Consider the following 23,684-nt stretch of genomic DNA (forward strand, 5'->3'; position numbering starts at 1 on the left):
GATTTAAATAATTATTAAATTATAATTCATGAACATTTTTTACATTTTAACCAAGTTAAAAATATATAAAACTTAGTCTTTCATTTTATAAGTTGTACGAATTCTTAATTTAATTCTTTGCTATTTAAATATTTTATTAGATTATTTTATTTAATTTATTTTAAATATAAGAAATTAAAATTTCAAAATATAATTTAATTTAAATATATTTCATTATTCAATTAATTTAAAAATTAACATTAAATTTGATTAATTAAAATTTTAAATTTAATAAATTTAATTCAATTAATAAAAATAATATAATATAATTAAATTACATTAATTTAATTTTAAATAATTAAACTCAAAATTAATTAAAACCATGCAATGAGCTTTACTAATATTTTTAAAAGCTAGAGAAAAAAAAAAGTAATCTAATTTATTAATATTTTCACGACCGGAAAATAAAACCCGACTTGTGTAGCAACTAAGCTACAACAATTGCTTCCAAGGTTTGAAAACAAACAAAAAAAAATCGTAGTGAACCCAAGTGCGACCATAAACCGGTCTGGCCTTGCTCTCAGCCCTAGCAATTGATAAATTTTCCATTTCTTAAAAGTCGTTGGCACCAACCAAAGAGGGAGAAAGAGAGTAAAGTTTGAATATTGAACAAATATGGAAGCAGGTGAAGGAGGGAGCTTAGTAATCCTAGAATCTGTGATGAGTTCAGTGAGGACAACGCTAGTAAACATTCAAAATCTGAGTAATCATTTACTGCAATTCTTGTCTCTCTCAGAACCTGATGTCCTTGCACAAATGCCCCCCTTCAACGCGCTCAGGCTTTCTTCTCGCTTGCCAAAGCCACTGCTACTCTTTTCACTTATAATTTCCAATTACTTGTCGTTTTTTGGATTTAATTTAGTTATTATGTGTCTTTTAAATGCTTAACTTTTTTTAATTGTAATAATGGTTTTTTTTTTTTTTGTTAGTGAGGTTGAGATGCAGTGGTGTGCACCCAGATGACCATCCTATTAAATCAGAGCTTGTATATCTTCTAACTCTGTATTTCTTTTCCTTTTATTAAATTTTCAACATTTCATTCTGGGTTCGTTTCCTTTTTTATCTTATGTGATATTGAGTTTTTTTTTTTTTTTTCATAAATTGTAATTTTATTATCCAAGAAGCAGCAAATCACTGCGACCATTTAACAGTTCATACAATATGGTATTACCTCTCAGATTTACAATACAAATATTCCCCTGCTTAGGTCCAATCTCTCACACGATTTTTTATGAACATGATCAAATGCATATGCGTTAATCTTGTCACTCGAAGTCTGACTACCTCTTTAATCTGCCTCCAAATCTGCTCACAGCTGCTTTCCTTTGACCTGAAGAGCCTCTTGTTCCTCTCTTTCCAATCAGCAACCTCCTTTCGTAGTTTACAGTGTTGCAAAACCTGCTTCCAGACTGCCTTGGAGTAGCTACAAGCGCAGAAAATGTGACTTCGGCTTTCATCTTCCTGTTTTCACAGTACACAGCACCAATAGTTGTAATCCCCCATGCAGTCAACGTATCCTTGGCAGTGAGCCTGTTTAGAATGGCCATCCATGCAATAACTGCGTGCTTAGGAATGTGAAACTTGCGCCAAATAAGCCTATGCCAGGCCACCTTCTCCTGTTTAGGCCTTAGTTCCTCCCATACGATTGCAGCTGAGTAGCTTGAGCCACCATTGCTCCATATTATCCCTTCCTCTACTGGCATTAAAAATTGGAAGCAATATTCATCGTCTACAGCACTTTCCTCATACTCTAACTGCTACTTTGAGTGATTGGCACATCCCATATGCTTCTCCCTTTGAGCACATAATTTTGTGTCCATGCAATCCACACTGATCCTGTTTGTGCAAATAGAGACCATAAACACCTAATTACACAAGCTTGGTTCCATGTTAAAAAATCCTTCAATCCCAAACCTCCTTCGGACTTAGGACTACAAATGGCTTGTCATCTGATTCTAGCCCCTTTTGCTGTGCCCGATTGATAGCTTAACAGAGTTGAGTAATTTTCTTTATGACCTTCTCAAGCAAAATAAAATGCTTGCACCAGTAGCTATGAATGCTATACAAAACAGATTGTATCAATTGCAATCTGCCTGCATATGATAGGTGCTTAGCTGCCCAGCTATTAATTCTGGCTGTGATTTTCTCAATTAATGGGATGTAATCTTTATATTTAAGCCTTCGTGTAACCAAAGGAATGCCAAGACATCTAACAGGAAGTGTGCCGAGCCTTTGGTAAATGATATTGTTTAATTTATGTGGGAATTAAGAGCTTATAGATATTCTACTTGTTTTAACATTAGGAAATCATTAGTTGGTTTGTCTGTTTTAAAGTTTTTTAGGCATGTCTCGCTTAACTTTTTGGTCTACTTTGGTTTCCATATCTAGGAGAGATTAAACTTGTATCAAGGCAAGTTAGAGCGGTTCATTGACTTAAGTAAAGGTACATTTTTTCCTCACTTCTTACCATGATGCCATACTATATGAAGCAATTGGATCATTTTGGAGGTATAAGATTCTAGTATTCCGTTTTTGCAATGATTTTGATATAACTATTTATGTCACTTTCTAACATAAGCATGAATCTGTTCTTAAAGCATCATTGCGACCCTTAACTACCTTGATCTCTCAGGCAGCAACCCGTTTCATTGAGCATTCTTTGCCCGACCTGACCCCTGGTAATTGATAATTCACTTCTTTTTTCTTTGCATCAATTGCTTGGTTTCATCTTGTTTCTTAAGAATTTTTATCTACTGCAGAGCAGAGACGAAGTACGAGGCAAATCAGTAAAGGAGAGGGGCCAAGGATCAAATATTCAGACAGTGGTGTTAAAAAGAAGCGAAAATACCAATCATCTGATAAGCAATCTGCTCAAGATGCTGCTAGAGAATTTCTTGAGAAGGTGGCCCGTGAACTTTGTGGTGATAATAAAGATGGTTTTAAGAGGTCTCTGCAGGTTGATGCTTCAGATGATGACCTGCCTTTGAGCTGATCCTCCAGTTAATCATGGCAGATATTTGTTTCATGTTTTTACAGTCTTTATTTTCAGAGTTTGTTTTGTGTTTAAGATTCTTTTTTCTTTTAGCGTTTCAAAAATTGCAAAGTGATGTATGCCGTTGATATCTTGATTGGATGCAACGGTTATGCTATCAAAATGTACATAAAGTGGTGGAATAACCACACGTGGTTGTTTTGACACAATATGGGGGGTTTAAGGCCTCCCATGGTTATCAGCATTAAAAGGATTAAAATTATACTTCACATTCTATACCAACCAACTTTTGTTTGTTGTTTACCTTAAATCCTTTTTCTCAATCAATTCAGTAACGTCAACAGAAGAAGGATATATTTCCTTCGTTTCCTCTGCTCACCCTGCAAAATTTATATTCATAATTCAAAGTCATATTCAAATTTAAGTAGAAGCATATCCAAAAAGCCATCTTCCTATGTCCACAGTTGAACCATCCTTATTCATGCTATGTTTAGTTGGTATTGGGTGGTCAGTTGTATCAGCTCAGCAAGTACTGTCTACCTATGGTACTGTTAAACCTTCCTGAGACTGTTCTCTGTGACTGTTTTAATTATAAATTTATTAATTAAAAAATTATTTCCTCACGTGTTATCATTTGGAAGTTAATTTAAAGTTCAAGACTCAAGTATCTCACGTAACATTAGTGACATAAATCCTTTTTAGAACAATGCTTGTCCAGGCTCTAGATTAATCAGTAAATGACTGCAAACTACCCTCGTTTCCGTGAGAAATGTCAGGGACGAAAAGCGGTAAACACTTTCCTTTGTATTGAAGTAATTATTAAATGAATTATATTGCTATAATCTCAACTACATAAAAAAAAAAAAATGAAATAATCTTCCTAATAATATTGGATAGCAAAATCCAAGATTATCACTCAAAATCCATAAAGCCACTCACATCTCAGAACAACCCCAAAACAAAAACCCCCAGTGTCACCGAAAAACCAGCCTTCAACGCGGCAGCACTGCTTGTAGGAGCAATGGCAGGACCCTCAATTTCCGCCGGAGAAGATGCAGGGGAGATTCCATTGTATCTGTGCCTTGGAGACAACACAACCACAAGCAACTTTTGGCCTTGCTCACAGTGACCCTTAGCTCCACTAATGAAATAGAATGGCCCTGACTTTTCAAGCTTAACATTGGTTTTTCCATCCTTGTGCTCTGCAATAGGGTTTGAGGTATTGCAGCTTGCATAAGCCTCCTTAGTCACTAGCAGCACTGAGTCTTTGCCACCATCATATTCCCACACTAACAAAAACACCAAAAAGGAATTAGAAAAACTCAAGTAAAAGAAAAAACCAATCCCACAAAGTGAAGTGCATCATCGTGTTAAAGCTCAGAGAAAAAGTAGATTTATTACCGAGAGAGTCGCCAATGCGGAAACGGGAATTTTCAGCCCATTTGTTGAGAGAGTCTGATTCAGAAGATGGGATCTTCCAAGCATCTGTCTTCCCACCAACCAAGATTTCTCTAGCATCTGTAAAGCTTACAAATAGAAACAAGAGCACCAAAGAAGTTAGCCTTCTTAGAAAAGCGGCCATAGGAAATCAGATTATGAAAAAGCTGAGCAGAAATAGCAGTCGAGGAAGTAAACCGAATTTGGGTAAAACTCCTGTAGAGAAAAGAGAGATGAGTTATTATGACTCAGGGTAAATAGTCAGGGTCTTACCGTATTTATAGTATAAGTGGGAAACCGGAAAGGGGAGGGAAACTAGCCGTTAAAAGGATTGTGTTAGTGTTGCCACGTGGTCTTCCGGGCTCTGAGTCTCTGACCGACTGTCCCTTGCCCATTGTAACGGTCAATTGGTCTTAACGATCAAATGTAGAAAACCCCTTTGGGTCTTTTGGTTTTTGCTGTTCGTGCGATGCTTATGGATATTTTCGGTTTTAGAAAATTTATTTGAGGTCACAAAACTTTTTATTACCGTCACTTTAATTACGGCCATGTTTCAAATTAATTTTGTTAAAAATTGTTTAAACAATAAAATATTTTTGATAAAGCATATTTAGATGGTTTTTGTATATATAAATATATATTCTAATTTCACTTAAAAAATCATGAATACATGAAAATTTACTATATCTTTTTCGTAATTTTATCATGTCAGATAGTTTTTTCACTTTCATCTTATTTTTTTTTTAGCATTCAGGTTTTGCTTGACAAGAAGAATGAAAATAACTAAAAATAAAAAATTTATTAATTTAATGATTAAGTTATAAAATAAAATTTTTTTATAAATTTTAATAATTAAATTAATAAATTTTTTATACTCGCTCATTTCCATTATTCTTATGAAGCAAAACCTAAAAAAAAAAAAAAAAAAAAAAAAAAAATTCTAATTTAAATGGTTTAGACAAAAAAAGACAAAGTTTGGCCTAAGTGGTGTCATATTGTGAGAAAAAGTAAAAATTTTGAGTGTGACTAGATAGTAAGAGACAAAATAATTTTATTTGAGATAATAAAGAAATTCATTACAAGCTGATTTTGCAATTAAAAATTAAAAAAAATTTCACTAGTAAAATTGCATCTATAAATAAAATTTCTTTTTCATTTTTTTCATTAAAAATTTGTTTTTCAGTAAAGAATAATGATACTTACAATTGTTTTTTGGCTTAACTGTTCGTTTTTTTCAATTCGAAAATGAGCACAAATTCGGCGATCAATACACTAATTAGTGCCACCATCCCAGCCTAAAACCACCTTCAGTTTTTAATATGAACTTTTACCTACGAACCGCATAAACCCAGAAACTGAGTCCATCTGGTTGGAGACTGTACCCATATTGATCACAATCAGTTCAAGTCAAGAATTTTTTGCTCTTACCAAAGGTTGGCCTCTGACCTGTAGCGCGTTGCCTATTGATGCTTGCTTGGTTGCTCTGACCTCGAGTTGCTGTGCCATCTCCTAGGGTGAACACTTGGCACGCTAACATGCAACCGCTAATCGCTACGTGATCTTCTCCACGAAATGCTAGCAACATTTGCTCTTCCATTCTTGAAGCCCTTGGCAGAGATAAAAGGAATGATTAAACCTTCGTGGAATTTCAAGTTTGTGCAAAGAAGAAAAAACGCAGATACCTACAAGATGAGCCAAGGAAAGGTAAGAGCAGCAGGCGTGGCAGCATCCAAGAAACCACCAGGCCGGTACCTGGTGAAGTGCTGCACCAAAGACGCAAATTTCCCTTTACCATGACTACCATGTTCATCGGCAGCCTCCTTATCACTGCCGCCGTAGGATATTCCGTGTTGTACTCCAGAAACAAGCGTGAAGCTAGTGTCCTTGATGTTGCCAAGGTGGCCACAGGTGTTGCTGACCCCAGAGACACTCGCCCCAGGAAGTATCATGTATAATAAGAACTAATTGGCTTTTTTACTAGTGTTTTTGTTCTTGTTTAGTTGTTTATTCGAGAAGAAAATTAAACTGTTCCTTTTAGCATGTACTGATTAATTAGATCAAAACAGTCCATGTAAGCTCTCTAGTGATTTAAAATTCCAACATCAAGAATTCCACAGTTATTATACAGAAAGTTCAACTCTCATATAATCTAAAAAAAAAAAAAATCGATTTATATTCTCCAATAATACAAAATTCTATTAAATTAAACCAAGTCAAGAGGACAAGCAAGCTAAAAGCCTGTTATTCGATTTTGATTTTTGACAGATGAGTCAAGGAGTCTGTCTAGTGAACCAAAAGCATATGTAAAATCCGATGGTTCCAGTTAAGCACAAAAAAAACGTAGGCGGCAATTAGCTTGCATCCAAAGTAAATCGTCGCTGAAACCGACCTTGTTATGTCAAGAAGTAATGACTATGCAGAATAAACGAAGACATACAATGCCAAGGAGCATGATGCTATGTATGACCTCCACCAACATTGCGAGTCCTCTCTGCATAAGTGAAGGTATCATAACACAATGGTTATTTCAGTGGTAACTATAAGAAGACCAAGAAGAGGAAGCCGTAGATGTAGATTAATTGATTCAGGCAGACTAAGGCAAGGAGAGTTCATTGGAAACGGTTCCAAAAGGTATTATTCCCCCTATCAGAACCGGGTTCATATATCGAGCTCACTTATGAATCTGCCTAGGAATGTTATTTGTCTTCACGGGCTCCTCAATTACTGGTTTCTTTAACCCGAAGAAGCTACCAACAGAAACAATTGAAGCTGAAATTCACAACGAAGAAGGTCACAGCCTGGTTATTTTGAGACATCGATACAGTAGCAGCAATTTAGAATAAAAGTAAATTCTGTTTAAAACCATGAAATGTAATATAGGTTTCATAATAAAATCAACAATATCAAATTATTCAATTTTGAAGCCTTTGATTAAGAATAATTTATATTGTAAAGATTTGTATGAGCTGGTTCCAACATAGACACAGAGTAGATCAGAATTAGATGGAGGCCTGAAAACATCCCTAAGGACGAGCTCCCATCCTGGTTTTCCCAGAGCTTCCATCTTGGGATTCAAGTTTGTCATACTTAGCAATGTCATAGTAGAGTGTCCTTACTCCTTAGCACAAGCATTGCCACTATGCCAGAGAGCAAAAGAACAATTGTCAAAGAATTGATAATTGAAAGCCACTCTGTTTTACGATGCCTCGTTGAAATATATGCATCCCATCTAGATGCCCACTTCTCATGAATCTCTTGAGAAGTAGATTGTAGACCATCAGAGCAAGGTGGTGAGAAATGAGAATCTTAATACCTTGAGGCTTTAGTGGCTTCACAGTTCACCGTATTGTTCAAACTTCAAACTAAAGTATTTACGTACTAACTGTCAATGCCTTCAATGAGAAAAGTCATTTAAATACATGGGAGTTTACCTGAAATTCAACATCATATGTGAATATGATTTCCTTTTTCTCTTCCACCTCTTTAGGACCTTCCGAGTGCGATGCTATTTTCTTTCCCACATGTAATCAAATGAGCATTTCATTCCATTTTCCTTTGTATCCATGTTTGATTCTGCATGCTTAAAACATCAAAGAAACACCATCCAACACTAGCTATGTGATTCAGAATATCTGAAAACTCCAAGAGGAAATTAACTTTAATTGGCAATCCAAAACTGAGGGGACATGAACTGCATGGTTTAACCTCAAACCCCATAATTCTACATAATCAGTTTCCAAAACTCTATGATAGTTGACAGTAAATGCCAAATGATTGTTGATGAAATATATTTCCTACTCACTCTATGTAAATCATGCAAAGTGAGCAAATAAAATATATAACAATCCACAAGAATTGAAGCTGCTGATGCTAATTCATACATATATATTTACAGCTGCCTGCCAATATCTAAGCGCAATAGGAAATCCAAGCTCAAGATGGTAAGAATTAGGAGAATTGTTCATAATCGGATAATGTTATGGGGAATACCAGAGGAAGTTCATCAAGGATCCTATCACACGCATCAAAATAATTAATAGAAATGAAACGTGAAAGCAAATGCCAAAGAACTGATAAATTGTGTTAGATCTGAATACCAAGAGCATACATATTGACTCGATGCTCATTAATAGATCTTCTCTTTGATCTCCTTGGCAAATTTGGCATCACTTATAAGCCGAAAAATTAGTTTGCACATTTACAGTTCCCACATTTCAACATGTAGTAATTGTCAAAGACATAAAAAAAGAAAGTTGTATCCATGACGTAAGAGAGTTGGCTTCTATTTGTCAAAAATACCAAAGCTTACTCAATAAGGGGAACTTACAAGATGATCATGGAGTTCTTCACCGAGAATCTCTGAACTGCCCATTATAGTTTGGCAACAGTAAGGAATAGAATAATATGACTAAGGAACTAGTGTCCTTGGAGAGTTTAATTCATTCACCTTCACCTTCAGCAGGTCTCCCTGTTTACCCAAAAAAAATGAAAAATATAGTTAATTTTAGCTTTTGTCTAGCGATAATTTTCATTGAACTAAACGTCCAATGACAATGTGTCATAGATTAAAGGACAATCCTCAACCCGGAACATAATATCTAAACGCTTTTGCTGTGCATATTTCGCTAGTATATGGACAGTTCCATTAACCTCGCGCCTTACATGAACTACTCTAAAATCTTGGAGTTCTGCTTGCATTGTTCGACGTTGTCCATCAAATTCCCAATGATGTACGAGTCTTTGGAAACTAGAATGATGGATTTGAACCCCAAATCCTTTGCAAACTATACCGCTTTTAATGCTGCTAAACACTCTGCTACTGTTGGATCTATTACCATTCTTATATTTACTGAGCTTGCACCCATAACAACCCCTTCATAGTCCCTCACTACCACCTTGACGCCACTTTCCTTTTCTGCAACCTTCAAGGCTCCATCTAAATTAACCTTGACATAAGGAAAAGCTGGTGGGTTCCATTTGATCTCTTGTTCAGGTCCTTGAGCATTGTGTACCTTATTTGCTTGCTTTTACTCTGTCCTGTAGTAGTTAACTGCAAAGCTTGCAGTTTGGTTAGGATCCCTCTGCTCATTGTTTCTAACCAGCATGTTTCTAGTGTTCCAAATCGCTCTGCATGTTTCATTTTAACCTTTTGATAAAGAACTGGTAAGAATAATGTGCAATAACAAATTTAAATTGTGGTCATAATTACGTTTTTTATCACAATTGCCAATATGACAAATAAGACAGAACTCATTGTGATCTTGATTTTTTTTTTATTTTTGCACAACTCACCAAAAGTGAAGTATAAATGATTTTATTCTTGAAATCTTTTATTTGATGATATTTAAATTATAACATTTTAATTCTTTTACTTATATGATAAAATAAATTATAATATGCATATTTAAAAGTGTTCAATATACATAATTATAAATTTTACGCACGCGACTATTATAAATACATAAGATTTATAAAATAGTATCATATGTAAAATTAAGTTACTTTTAAGTACACAAAATTAAGCTCATTACATTTAATTTAAATAGAAAAATAATTGTTGAAAGTTTCAATATTTTTATGTAAAAAAAGTAACAAAATACTGGACAATTTAACTTAAATCAAACGCCAAAAATATAAAACAATTAAAAATAACTTAAGTAATATCTAATTTTAATCATTTAAGATTAATTTTTTTAAATGATACTAACACATATACTAAAAACTCATGAATAAAATTCAATATTTATCATATCTAGTTCCTTTTTAAATCATCCAAAAAAAAACTCAAGTTTTCATTTCTCACAAATCATTTGACTTTTCTTCCCATCTCACAGCAGAGCCACCGTAATTGAGGCCCAGGGTTTCAAATAACACCTCCGCCGCGGAATAGCAGCCGTTCTTTAGCGGCAGCGACACCTTCCGCCATCTCTATTTACCACAATAAAAGTGAGAATGGCAATTCACACGTTTAGCGGCTCTTAACAACCGTAATTAGCGGCGTAGCAAAAAATAACGACTGTAACGAGGCGCTAAAGCCAGTATTAACGTTTGTATGTTTATCAAATCAAAAGAAAATTCCATACCAAAACAAAGAAAAATCCATTCAAAATCCAGTCAATTCAATCAAAATTGAACATATTTAATTCTTAATCAGAATTGAAATATAGAATTGATGCTAGATAAGAAACAAATATTCACTAAAAATTGCCTTGCTTCTTCACATTTGAGTTGTGGATAGTGTGGAGAGAGAGCTCTTTTATGGCTTCCATGGGCATTAGCTTCAAGTTGTGTTGCCATCTCCAATTTGACTTTTGAGCGAGATGAGACTTTATAGTTGAAAATCTTTGAGGAAGAGAATGCGAAGATTTGTGCGAGGCATGAGGGTGGTTTAGTTGGGTTAGGTTGAGTCACGAGGGTTTTAAATAGCGCTTCCGTTGTGGAATAGAGGTCGTTTTCGTTACAGAATAGAGGTCACTATTTAGCGATAACGGCATCCTCCGCTATTGCAATTTATGGAAATGGAGGTGAGAATGGCAATTCACACGTTTAGCGGCTCTTAATTATCACAATTAGCAGCGTAACAAAAAACAACGACTGTAGCGCCCCGCTGAAGCCACTATTGATGGTTGTATGTTTATCAAATCAAAAGACAGTTCCACACCAAAACAATAAAAATTCATTCAAAATCCAGTCAATTGAATTAAAATTGAATAGATTTAAGTCTTAATTAGAATTGTAAGATAGAATTGATTCCAGATAAGAAACAAATATTCACTAAAAATTGCCCTGCTTCTTCACATTTGAGTTGTGGATGGTGTAGAGAGAGAGCTCTTTCATACCTTCCATGGGCGTTGGCTTCAAGTTGTGTTGCCATCTCCAATCTTGACTTTTGAGCGAGATGAGACTTTATAATTGAAAATCTTGAGGAAGAAACTGTGAAATTTGTACGAGGCATGAGGGTGGTTTAGTTGGGCTAGGATGAATCATGGTGGCTCTACTATGATATGGGAAGAAAAGTCGACAAAGCCAGAGGCAAACAAATAAGAAGGTGGGGAAGCACAGCTATGTCATGTACCTCATTGTCTTTTACTGTTTAGTTGAAAATTTAAAGAGGAAGGGAAGATAAAATGATGGGTGGAAATTGATATTTTAATAAATTTTTGATAATTTAGATGAAAATTTAAAAAGTAATTGGATTGTTAATTAATTAATATTTTATGAGTTTATAGAAGAAAATTTGGAGGCTGTCACCTGTGGGTTCACATTAGTGTTTTTTTTTTTTTTTTTTTTTTTCCCTTTTAGATGAAAATTTTGGAAATGAAAGTCGAATGATTTGTGAGAAATGAAAACTTGAGTTTTTTTTGGATGATTTAAAAAGGAATAATGAATTTTATTTTCATGAGTTTTTAGTATATGTATTAGTATCATTTAAAGAAACTAATCTTAAATGATTAAAATTTGATGTGACTTAAGTTATTTTTAATTGTTTTATATTGTTGGCGTTTGATTTAAGTTAGATTGCGAAGTATTTTGTTACTTTTTTTTTACTTAAAATATTGAAGCTTTCATCTATTGTTTTTCTATTCAATTAAAATTAATGAGCTTAATTTTGCATATTTGAGAAAAAAAAAAAAACTTAATATCATATATGATACTATTTTGTTAATCTTACGTATTTATAATAGTCATTTTCATAAAATTTATAATATGCATATTGAACACTTTTAAATATGCACATTATCAATTTAGTTATATTATAAAAATATTAATAATTTATTTTGTCGTATAAGTGTAGACGTCTATTTAGTTCAAGTTCAATTCGTATTTTAAAATTAAGATTTTAGATTTTATTTTTTCCTTATTTTTATTTTATTTATATTTTTATTGATTTATTATATTTAGAAAAACAAAGATAGAATTTGCCTAAAATAAAAAAAAAAAAATTAGAAAAGGATTACAATTCCCGAAAGGACGTTGAATCGAAATTGTTATGTTAAGTTGAATTAAAATACTTGGCTAATGCATTTAGCCTTATTATTTTAGAAATAACCGAATAGAAATTGAAGTTGGATTCTAAAATTAAATTCTAGTAGAAAGAAACTGTTAGAAATCTTGTTCTGTTTTAGTTAGGATTGAATACCTCTTTAAAAAACCTAAATCAAGCACAACAAAAGGAACAAGAGGTAGCGAGAAAGAAAGAAAAATTTTGGTTAGTGTTTCTTTTGATTTTTGGGGTAAATTCTTTGGTTTGATTTTAGGATTGGGTGTGATTTAAAGAATTTTGATCTAGGAAAAATAATTCGAAAGGGTAAAAAAAAAAGAAGAGTTGGCCGTTAAAGTGGTTTTAGTGACGATTGTTAGCAGTGGAGCTAAGGGTTTTGGTTGATTTCCTTATAGGGAGAAAAGAGAGTCAGCTATAAGAAGGGTAAAAAGAGCTAAAAGTTGGTCATTAGTTGATCATAAAAGCGGAAGGTCAACAAAAAAGAATTTTTTAGGCAAAGGGAGCTAACACTTGGCCCACTTTGTAAAGATTCGATCGTTTAGTAGGGTACAGTTTTTTTATTTTTATTTTCTTTATTTTCTTTCAATTTGATTTATTTGTTTTTATTTATTTTGATTAATTCATTTACTATCATATTGATTTTTTTTTATATTTGTTTATTTGATTTGTAAAAAATAATTTGTAAAATAATTAGGAATAAATAAAAACTTCATCTAATGATGAAAATCTAAAAAAAGTTATGGATGTGTAATTTTCTTAAAAATTTTAGGTGAGAGAACTTTTTTTTTTTTTTTTAATTCAATCAAGGTGTTGGAGGATTTAGAAATTGCTCTCAATATAAGAATTTTTATTTATTTCTAATTTAAGATAAAAAATAAAATCGGATAAATTATGGTGATTTAATTTTCTTGCATGATTAATTATTGGATAAATCATGATTACATGTATTAAATTTTGTTTTTGATTATTGTATTTAATTATTATGAATTTGGCTATGTATATTGTTATGTATTTTATTTATAATTATGTATTTATTTATAAATGATCTTTTTTTATAAAATATTTAATAAATATGATGACAGAGTTTTTTCAAGAAAATAGGTTTGTTACTTGAATACTCCTAAGATGGGGAATACTTTTAGAGGGTTGACCAAGGTGTTGGAGAAAATCTAAAAATATTAGCAATATTTAAATTTTAAATTTAACAAAAATAAGAAATAATAATGATAAATTAGGATCATATTAATTAAGGTAAAAAAAATAATTTAAGATAAATTGGTACCAATTGGTGTTTTATGACTTTCCTTACATATAACTGAAGTTTTAAACCTAATTCTTATTTAGAAGATTAGAGTCTATTCTTTTTAGGGACTTTTAGTTAAGCTTATGATAACTTTAGAAAGGATAGATTTACTTAGGTGATAAATTACATCTAAATAAAAAAAATTAGTGGCGACTACATTTGTTATGTCTAATGGGTTGGTTCTCATACTTATACATTATAATAGTTTAACAACTTCGCTGGAGATTTAGAAAGTTGAGCCAACTTTTGATCTTACATTATTTCAAGCCTTATTTTGTTGGTCTCAATTATTTTTGGTGTTCTAATTTGTTTATTTGTTCTTTTTGTTCCATCTATTTGTCTGAATAAGAAAGTTTCTCAAAATTGTTTTTATGTTCATTCACATATTGCACATGCATTTCATTCATAAGCTCTCTACTCGAGTTTTGTCTTCATCGAGGAGGGAGTGAGTACTTACACTCTTATGGGGTGATAACCTTCACATGAGCTAGCGAAACACTCCTATTCAGATTGAACCATTTCTATTCAAAGCCTATCATGGGTAAGACTGGGGTGCTTTACGAGTCTATAATGAACAATGATGTGAACAGGAATTTGGGAGCTTTTAGATTGTTAACACATCCAAATCCTTGCATATAATGAGCTATAAAAAGCTAAACCTAGGTTAGAGACATAAGAGGCCAACCTTAGGTTACAAGCCTATCCATCCATTATTAGTATATAACACAAGATTAAGACACAAGAAATAACATATTTCATTTCGATTTTAATTTGTTCATATTTATATTCTTGTTAAAGAATTTTGTTTGTATAAAAATGGATGAGATTTTGAATTGGAATATATTATCTTCTTGTTACATAATTTAGGTTCATTTCTTCATGCATTACATATATGAATTTGTACATCTATTTTGTTGATCATTTAAACGATTCATGTATGCATTATTTCATCTCAATTTTTTGTGCATAAGAAAATGTAAATGCCTAAGTTTCAAGGGGCAATCTTGCTAACTTTGGTCTTATACATAATGAATGGCTTTTAGTGTTTTATCATTACAACATATTGCCATGAATTGGAAGAGAAAATAAATATTAAAAATTCTTTTCGTTCATCTTTTGAGTTTAGGATTGTTTGGTAATGGAAATGCACATGATTTTCTTCATCGATTGAAGAAAATGACTTTTAAAAGAAAAGAAAACTTTTGTGATATCAATCTTAGGAAAGTTGGTGATTACTGTTAAGAATGAATATACCTATTTGTTTCATTAATCTTGTCCTATTCAAACTTAGTCAAAATCTAGATCATTCAAAGCATTAAACCTTTAAGGGCTATAGTTTGAGTTTCATAGACTTTACTATTTCCACTTTGACCATGATGATCTCAAAGTCAATGACTTTTGTTAAGGCTATGAGTAATGGAAAAACTTGTTAATTTGAAAATCATTTTGAAATTCTTTTGAAAGCCAATACAGGAGACACTTTTGAAAGATTCTGTGTTGTGGTGATTTGGTAAGTGTTAAGGCTATTCCATACACATCATTACCCAAGTTTCTTTAAGTTCAAACTCTTTAATCTTTTGCTTAGGGAAAATTATTGAAAGACTATACTTTTCTTTATATCCTTAACCAATATATTGACCTATTCAGCATTCTGTTTCTCTTTTAGTTATTTTTCCAAAATTATTCTTTGCTCACATCTTGGAGCAAATTTACCAAAAGAGCAAAATTATATGATGTCCACAATATCCATTGTTTTAACATTTTGATATGTGACATTCATTGTCATTAAACGAAGATTTACATTAACAACTTGAGTGGGCATGAAATGAAGATTGTTACATTGGGCTTTTGTTTGGTTACAAAGTTGAAGTGGTGAAGTCTAAGCATGAGTTGCAAACATAAAGGAAAAATATATGAAAAGAAAAAAGCTGATTGTAACATTATGCATGTGATACATTTAAATGAATTTAAGATCAAGAAATAAAATCATCTATCAGGAATTGGTTTTTAATTGAAGTATCCATGCTTGAAATAAAAAATAGCCATCTTTCAAATTTCTTTCACAAAATAAAAAATTATCCATTTGCTTACCTCTTTTGAGCATATTAATTTTTTATGGAATAAATCCTAGCCAAAGATCACCCTTCACATTGGGAGGCAAGTTTAAAAGAGGATCTTATCAAGATGGTATTGGATCTTATATTAAGTGCTAAGAAAGATGTCTTATGTTAAAAGGCAAGTTTAAAGTAAGTTGAGTTCAAAAAATTTTGAACTCATCTTGTCAAAAATAAAAGCATATAAGGAAAAAAGAAAGAAAAAAAGTTTGGCCTACATTATATCCTTTGAAAAGTCTATTTTGATCATGTGTGAACACATAAGTTAGAAAGTTTATTCCTTACAAAATCATTAATATTTGGATTTGAATGAATTTGGGTTTTCAAATGCATGATGAAACAATCCCAAAAAAAGGAAAAAAAAAAGTAAAAGACAAAATAAAGCTCTAAGGTGAAAACCTAAATGGGTAGTCTAAAGCAAGATTAAGAGCAATCCATGCATAATACCAAGGCGAAGCAAGAAACCTTAGAAAAAGAAGAGCTTGAATGAATAAATGAGCATGGAAGACCTTTGAAAAATCTAGGATTAGTTACACTTTGAAGAATTGTTACAAATTTGAACTTTTTTTTTTCTAAAAATTTTAAGCCTATCATAGCTAGTCTTGATATTTGTTAAAATGCCACATAATAAGAACTTCAAAAAGTGCTAAAATGAATTATGCTTTTAAAGAGAGTTGTCATTTGTAAGCCTTGATAGGGAAGCATTGATTTCCTCTTCTTATCCTATGGCATAATCAACTTTGGTAATCAAGATTTTGATATATTGTTTTAGTCTTTTGCAAAGATACAACTGCGATTCACAATTCATTATAGGTAGTAATCACTAGTTTTCAAGAGATTTAGTATTATGTTTTTAAAATGAAATATTGATTCATTTTCATCTTAATGATGGAAAATAAGTTATATGAGCCAATTTTCTATTGTCATTCGGTAAGTTTAAAATGAGAATATGAATAGTTTGTAAAAATGAAGTCCTAACAATCCTTTTGAGGTAATTGCTGTATTTTTTTGTGAGTTTTGAAAAATAACACTCAAATTTGAATTGTTACATTATGATGATTGGAAGACAAATGATTTTGCAAACCAATATAAACAGAATGGCTTTTCTAGGGCAAGTAGGATCACTATTTTGATTGTTGCATTTGCGTCATTGTTGGAACCATGCATTTACATTATTTGGTGAGTATATAGGTTAGTGTTTTGAATGTTGCATTTTCATCTTTATTTGAACAATGCACTTGCATTATTTGGTGAGCATATAGAACATTGTTTTAGGTATTACATTTGCATCAATGTATGGACCATGTATTTGGATTATTTGGTGAATATTTGAATCTTTGTTTTGATAATTGCATTTGCATCATGATTTGGACATGCATTTGCATCATTTAGTGAGAATTTGAATTATTGCATTTGCATTATTATTATGGTATTCATTGCATACAAAATTTTGACTTTGGTGAGAGGTTGGTAATTTTCATGAAAAGAAATTTTGAAAATTTGAATTCTTGAATGATGAAAACTTTTCAAGATCAAATTTGAATCTTTGAATGAGGGGAACTTTTTCTATAATAGATTTTGATTCCTTGGATGAGGAAAGTTTTTTCAAGATGAGATTTTGAATCCTCAAATGAGGAAAATATTTCATGATGAGATTTTTTGGATAAGAAAAACATTCCAAACTTTTAAATTGGTAGAGCATTTTTTTAAAGGAGCTTTTTTTCAAATACAGACATCATTTAGAAGACCTTTAGGTATGATTTATAAGATTTTCATATATGATGTGCAAAACCTCCAAGTACTTTTTCAAAATTTTAAAGTTGTGAAGCTTTCATTTTGAAAGAGCATTTTTAATGTTAAGAATAATTTGTAAGACCTTCAAATATAATCTCTAAAAAATTTTTAAATGGAAATCTTTGAATTTTAGATATGAATATTTGAAAATTTCAAAAAAGAATCTTTGAATTTTGAATGTGAACCTTTAAAGATTTTTTATTAAGAACATTTGAAATTTTGGATGCGAATCCTTAAAATTTAGATATGAATCCTAACTTTTTTTAATGAGAAATTTTGAAATTTTGGATGTAAATCCCTAAATTTTGTCAAATGTGAATATTTGAATCTTTGATCTGATTCTTTAAGACTTTTTAGATGTTAATCTCTAAGATTTTCAAATGTGAACCTTTGAATCTTGGATTTGAATTTGTAAGATGTTTCCAATGTGAATTTTTGAATCTTGGTTGTAAACACCTTATTTTGTTTGGTGTCATATGGAATGTTCTCAAGTTTTGAGTTGTTCGAATTGGACTTTAGACTTAGCCTGTTTGGTTTTGAGTTCATCATTTGAGTTTTAGGCTTAATTTGGATTTTAAAACCAAACTAGGCCCATTTAATCTTTTGTAATTGTTTTTTATTTGCTTATTTATTTATTTATTATTATTATTATAGTTTTCAAAAAATTAAAAAATAAACATAATGATAAATAATGATGTTTGAATTTGGAACTGGATTAAAATTTCTTTAAAGATAAAGTTGTTGGGATTAAAGCTGAAATTAAAAGAGATAATGACAAAAAATCCCATGGAATGGAATCCCATTGTTGATCTTAAAATTTTGTTGAGACTAAGTCTTTATTTAAGCAGCATAATCAAGCACATAAAGGGGGGAGAAAAATTTCTAACTGACCGTAAGAATGAAAGTTAATAGTTTTAAAGACCACAATTATCTTCCAATAGCTCATTTTAGCATAGCACCAATCTACCATTGCCACAAAACACCACTAATCCTCTATTTGCCTCATCTTCCATTAACTAGTCTCTAAAACCACCATCCACCATTGTTGCCAAGACCAATCGAGTTGTACCAATCTGTTGCCACCTTTAATAGTCAAATCTAGCCTCCACTAAAACACCATCATTAACCATAAACACAAAAACACAGGTAACAACAAAACTTGAAACCTAAAAATTAGAAAATAACCCATAATCAGACCAAAAAAAAGGATAAAAAACAATTTATCACCATATTCGTTGCTAAGACCAAACCTTGTGGGAACACAACTCACACATAAATGCACAGGCATTGAAATCCATTATTGTTATTGTTATGCCCCTACTCGATGACCCATTCTTACCATAAGTTCAACCAAACAAACATCGCCTTCAACCAGCAAACTTGGGCCCTACTCATAGAGAAAGATAAATGATCCCAAGCAACAATCAACCATTACAATTAACAATAGTATAAAAAGGCCAGATTTGACAACAAGCAAAAAAGCTACATATAAGGCCAAACTTAGAAGTAAAGCAGTTGTAACAAAAAAAAAGAAAAAAAAAAAAGCCCAACCAGGGTTTTAGACTTGAGTGATTTTAGGACTCAAAACTTGCTAAAAAGTTAGCCAAGAAAAAAAAGTAACATACCTTGAAATGGTGGCTATACAAGCAGTGGATGAAAAGATCTTGGAGAGGGTAATTGCAATCTTTGGACCCAGATCCACACGAATCTATCAAGTTTCAGAGGAGATTAGCTAAAGCACATGAAATGAGAAGCAAAGAAAAAATAATAGTGAGATTTTGGGCTCCAATAGGAGTCAACTGATAGTGACCCATGGCGATGATGGTGAGATACATAGCAACCATTTTAGAAAGAAAGGAGAGTATAAGTAGAGTGAGAGAGAGGAAGGTTACAAATTAAGGAAAAAAAGAATTTTTTAACTTTTATACTGGCATAAAATGCCACGTTTTGAATACCCTCTAGGATCTATGTGTTTTTTCGCCTCGACTCGAATTGCCGCAATTCAAACTGCATCCATTGGGCTATTGAATCAAATCAAGTTGACTCCAAGTTGTTTCCAAGTTGAGCCACGAGTGAAATTATCTTCAAAGTGGAACTGAGCTGAGTCGAATTCTAAAGCTAAGATGAGAAATTGTTTTAGTATTTTTTTGCATATTTTTTGCTTTGTATTTAATTTATTACTTTATTTATTTATTGTGTTAGATAAAAATGTGTGAAAAAATTAAAAAAATAAAACCTTATGAACATATTGGAGGGTTTTAAAATTTTTAAAAAATAAAATTTAAAAGAATAAAATTTAAAGAAAAATAAAATAAAGCTTTATCAATATATTGAATGGTTTTTTTTCTTAAAATAATTTTGAAAATAAAAATAAAATCTTACCAACATATTGAAAATCTTATTAAGTTAAAAAAATATTTTTTGACAAAATATAATTTTTATGAAATCCTACAAACATATTATAGGATATTTTTGGACAAAAAATCTCACTAATATATTAGAAGATATTTTTTGAAAATGAAAACCTTATTTTGAATTTCCAATGATGGGATTACTAAAAACATTGCAAATAGCAATTTTTATATAAATTCTTAGGTGAGAAATTATTTCTAAGTTCTATCGACATATTAGAGAATTTAGATAAGAATTTTTGATATTAAGATTTTAAATCTCACTTTGTCATGAATAAGAGTTTTTTTTAATTAAATGAATCCGCCAATGAAGTCTCTTTAGGAAAATAAATAAGATTTTTGAATACTCTTAAGGTGAGAAAGTATTTTTAGGAATTCTTTTAGATTGATAGAGAAATCATAAAAATTATTTCCAATAGTTTAATGCTAAGATTTAATGGAAGACCATTTGACCTAAGATCCTTAGAATAATTTGAAATTATGTAGTACCATTTTTTGGATAAGCGTGTAGGGGTGCTATAACTTTTTCCATTGTAACCAAACTTTTGAACTTAGTTCTAAAATACAGACTAGAACCTATTTTTTAGGAACCCTTGGTTAATTTTAGGACTTCCTCAAAGAAATAGATTCACCTAGGTGACTAATTATATTTATATATATATATATATATAATTGGTGGTGACTTTTAAAGTTCTATCTAGTGATAGGTTCATACACTTATATATTATGACATTAGAAGTAAATCTTTGGACTCTTCATATATGAATTTATAATACCTTTGGAGAGTAAAATCTTTGAATCTCGGATGTGAACTTCTAAAATTTCAAATGTGAATCTTTTGAATTATTTGCAAAACTTTGAAATTTTGTTTGTGAATCATTGAATTATTTGCAAATCTTAACAATTATGAATCTTTTGCGAACTTTTGAATTCTTGTGAATTTTTGAATCTTACGAATATTAAAATTCTTGCAAACCTTTGAATTCTTGCAAATCTTTAAAATCTTTGAATTCTTGTAAATTTTTGAATTGGCTGAATCTTTAAATTCTTACTAATCTTTGAATTCCTGTAAATCTTCAAATTCTTGCAAATCATTGAATTCTTGCAAATTTTAAAATTTTTATGAATACTTTAATTTTGCGAATCTTTAAATTCTTCTGAATTTTTTAATTTTTACAAATCTTTGAATTATTGTGAAACTTTAAATTCTAGCAAATCTTTGATTTCTTGTGAAGTTTTGAACTTTTGCAAATCATTGAATTTTTTTGAATCTTTGAATTCATGTGAATCTTTAAATCTCTTACAAATCTTGAAATTTTTTATAAATTTCAAAACTTTTGCGAATCTTGAAACTTTTATGAACTTTTGAATCTCTTGTGAATATTTCTATGAATCTTTGAATTTTAAATCTTAGGAATTCAAATTGAGAATCTTTAAGTTTCAGTTGTAAATTTCAAATTGTGAACTTTCGAAATTCAACTTCGAGTTTGTGAGTTCAAGAATACAAATTTTTGTGAATCTTTGACTTTTAGTATTGTGAATATTTAAAATTTTTGCATATAATCAGAATTATGAATCTTTATTTTAGTTGAGTTTGTGTCTTTGCATAACTCTTGTTTCATAGTAAATGAGTAAAAAAAGGCAATTGTAAATGCTCTATTTAATCCATGGTTCAATTCGTATTTTAGGACTAAATTTTTAGATTTTAGATTTTATTTTTTTCCTTATATTTTTGGGAAATAACTGAATAGGAATTGGAGTTAGATTTTAAGATTAAATTCTGGTGGAAAAATCTTATTTTGTGTAGGTTAGGATTGAATGCTTATCTAAAGAACCTAAATCAAGCACAAGATGGGAAAATTCTTCTGATTTTTGGCGTAAATTCTTTAGTTTGATTTTAGAATTGAGTGTGATTTAAAGAATTTTGATCTAGAAAAAAATTAGAAAGGGTGAAAAAAAAAAGGAGTTGGCAATTAGGTTGGTTATTTTAGTGATTTCAATGACATATTGTTAATAGTGGAGCTAAAAGTTTTGACTGATTTCCTTGGAGCAAGAAAAGAGAGTCAGCTACAACAAAGGTAGAGAAAAGCTAAAAATTGGTTATCGATTGATTATAAAAGGGAAAGTCAACAAAATGGAAGTCTTTAAAAAGAGGCGGTTAACAGTTGGCCCACTTTGCAAAGACCGATTGTTTGGCATGATGCAATATTTTTTTTTATTTTCCTTTTTTTTTTTTTTCAATTTGATTTATTTGATTTATTTATTTACTGTCATGTTTGATTTTTTTATTTAATTTGTAAAAAATAATTTGTAAAATAATTAAGAATAAATAAAACTTCATCCAATAATAAAAATCTAAAAAAATTAAGGGCATGTAATTTTTTTGAAAATTTTTAGGCGAAAACTTTTTTTTTTTTTTTTATAAATTCGATCAAGGCATTTGAGGATTTAAAAGTTACTCTCAATATAATAATTTTTATTTTTTTTAATTTGAGATAAAAAATAAAATTTGATAAATTGTAGTGATTTAATTTTCGAGCATGATTAATTATTAGATAAATTGTGATTACATGTATTAAATTTTATATTTAATTATTGTATTTTATTATTAAGAATTTAGCTATAAGTATTATTATTATTTTTTATTTACAAGTTATGTCTTTTTTATAAAATATTTAATAAATCCAATAACAAATCCTTTCTAAGGAAAAATGTATGTTATTTAAATACTCGTGAGGTGAAAAACATTTTTAGGGGGTTGATTAAGGTGTTGGAGAAAACTAAAAATATTTTCAATAATTAAATATTAAAATTAGCAAAAATAATAAATAATAAAGATAAATTAGGACTATATTAATTAAAACAAAAAAGATAATTTAAGATAAATTGATACCAATTTATGAGTATTGTAAGGGTATTATAATCTTTCTTATATATAATTAAACTCTCGAATCTAATTTTGTTTAGAAGATCGAAACTTATTCTTTTTAAAGAGTTTGAACTAATTACACCTATATAAAAAAGATTGACGGTCACATTATGTATTGTGTTTAATGAGTTAGTTCTTATACTTAAAAATTATGATAATAAGTAAAAGAATTAAAATGTTATAAACTATTTTAAATATCATCAAATAAAAGTTTTCATGAATAAAACTATTTATACTTCACTTTTGTTGAATTATGCCAAAATAAAAAAAATTTATGATTATGATGAGCACAATAAGTTTTATCTTATTTATTATATTTGTAACTATGATAAACATAATGTAACTGAAACGTGATTGTGATCACAATTTATATCCCTAAAGAAGACAAGTTGAGTAATGAGCACTGTTGGGGGATCTGGCTTCCTTATAGCCATGGCACACAGTCAAATACTGCAATGTTCGCGCAAAATCCCGAAGCTACCTTCGATTCTATTGCAAACGTGGTCAACGGTAAGCGTTGACTATTTATGGTGGAGCTTACAATTTTTTTTAGAGGCAGAAAAAATAAAATATAATTTAAAAATTTTAATAAAAATTAAAAAATATTTCATATTTGATAAATTAATATAAATTATAACATAATAATTTTTATATTTTGCTTAT

At 30.6% G+C, this 23,684-nt stretch overlaps 1 protein-coding gene and 4 pseudogenes across 2 annotated transcripts; 2 read left to right on the forward strand and 3 right to left on the reverse strand.

Annotated features, from left to right (window-relative positions):
* The first annotated feature begins 503 nt into the window (after positions 1–503).
* Positions 504–3,299, forward strand: LOC111304055 (uncharacterized; annotated as a pseudogene). The gene is made up of 5 exons (XR_016326866.1): positions 504–861; positions 969–1,024; positions 2,428–2,482; positions 2,637–2,717; positions 2,799–3,299. The product of XR_016326866.1 is annotated as an uncharacterized LOC111304055 (transcript).
* A 473-nt stretch (positions 3,300–3,772) lies between these two features.
* Positions 3,773–4,725, reverse strand: LOC111304056 (early nodulin-like protein 15). Its single transcript, XM_022900572.2, has 2 exons — positions 4,433–4,725; positions 3,773–4,320 (listed from the first exon to the last, which is right to left on the reverse strand). The coding sequence occupies exons 1-2, from the start codon at positions 4,611–4,613 to the stop codon at positions 3,974–3,976; spliced, it is 528 nt and encodes a 175-aa protein (XP_022756307.2). The 5' UTR covers positions 4,614–4,725; the 3' UTR covers positions 3,773–3,973.
* Positions 4,726–5,406: 681 nt separating this feature from the next.
* Positions 5,407–6,660, forward strand: LOC149515358 (uncharacterized; annotated as a pseudogene).
* Positions 6,661–6,738: 78 nt separating this feature from the next.
* On the reverse strand, positions 6,739–7,334 carry LOC149515359 (transmembrane 9 superfamily member 9 pseudogene; annotated as a pseudogene).
* Positions 7,335–7,376: 42 nt separating this feature from the next.
* LOC111303997 (transmembrane 9 superfamily member 9-like) lies at positions 7,377–10,394 on the reverse strand (annotated as a pseudogene).
* Positions 10,395–23,684: the final 13,290 nt, after the last annotated feature.

Source organism: Durio zibethinus, chromosome 13 (assembly GCF_047325235.1).
Source record: "Durio zibethinus cultivar Kanyao isolate XHJ-2024 chromosome 13, ASM4732523v1, whole genome shotgun sequence".
NCBI lineage: Eukaryota > Viridiplantae > Streptophyta > Magnoliopsida > Malvales > Malvaceae > Durio > Durio zibethinus.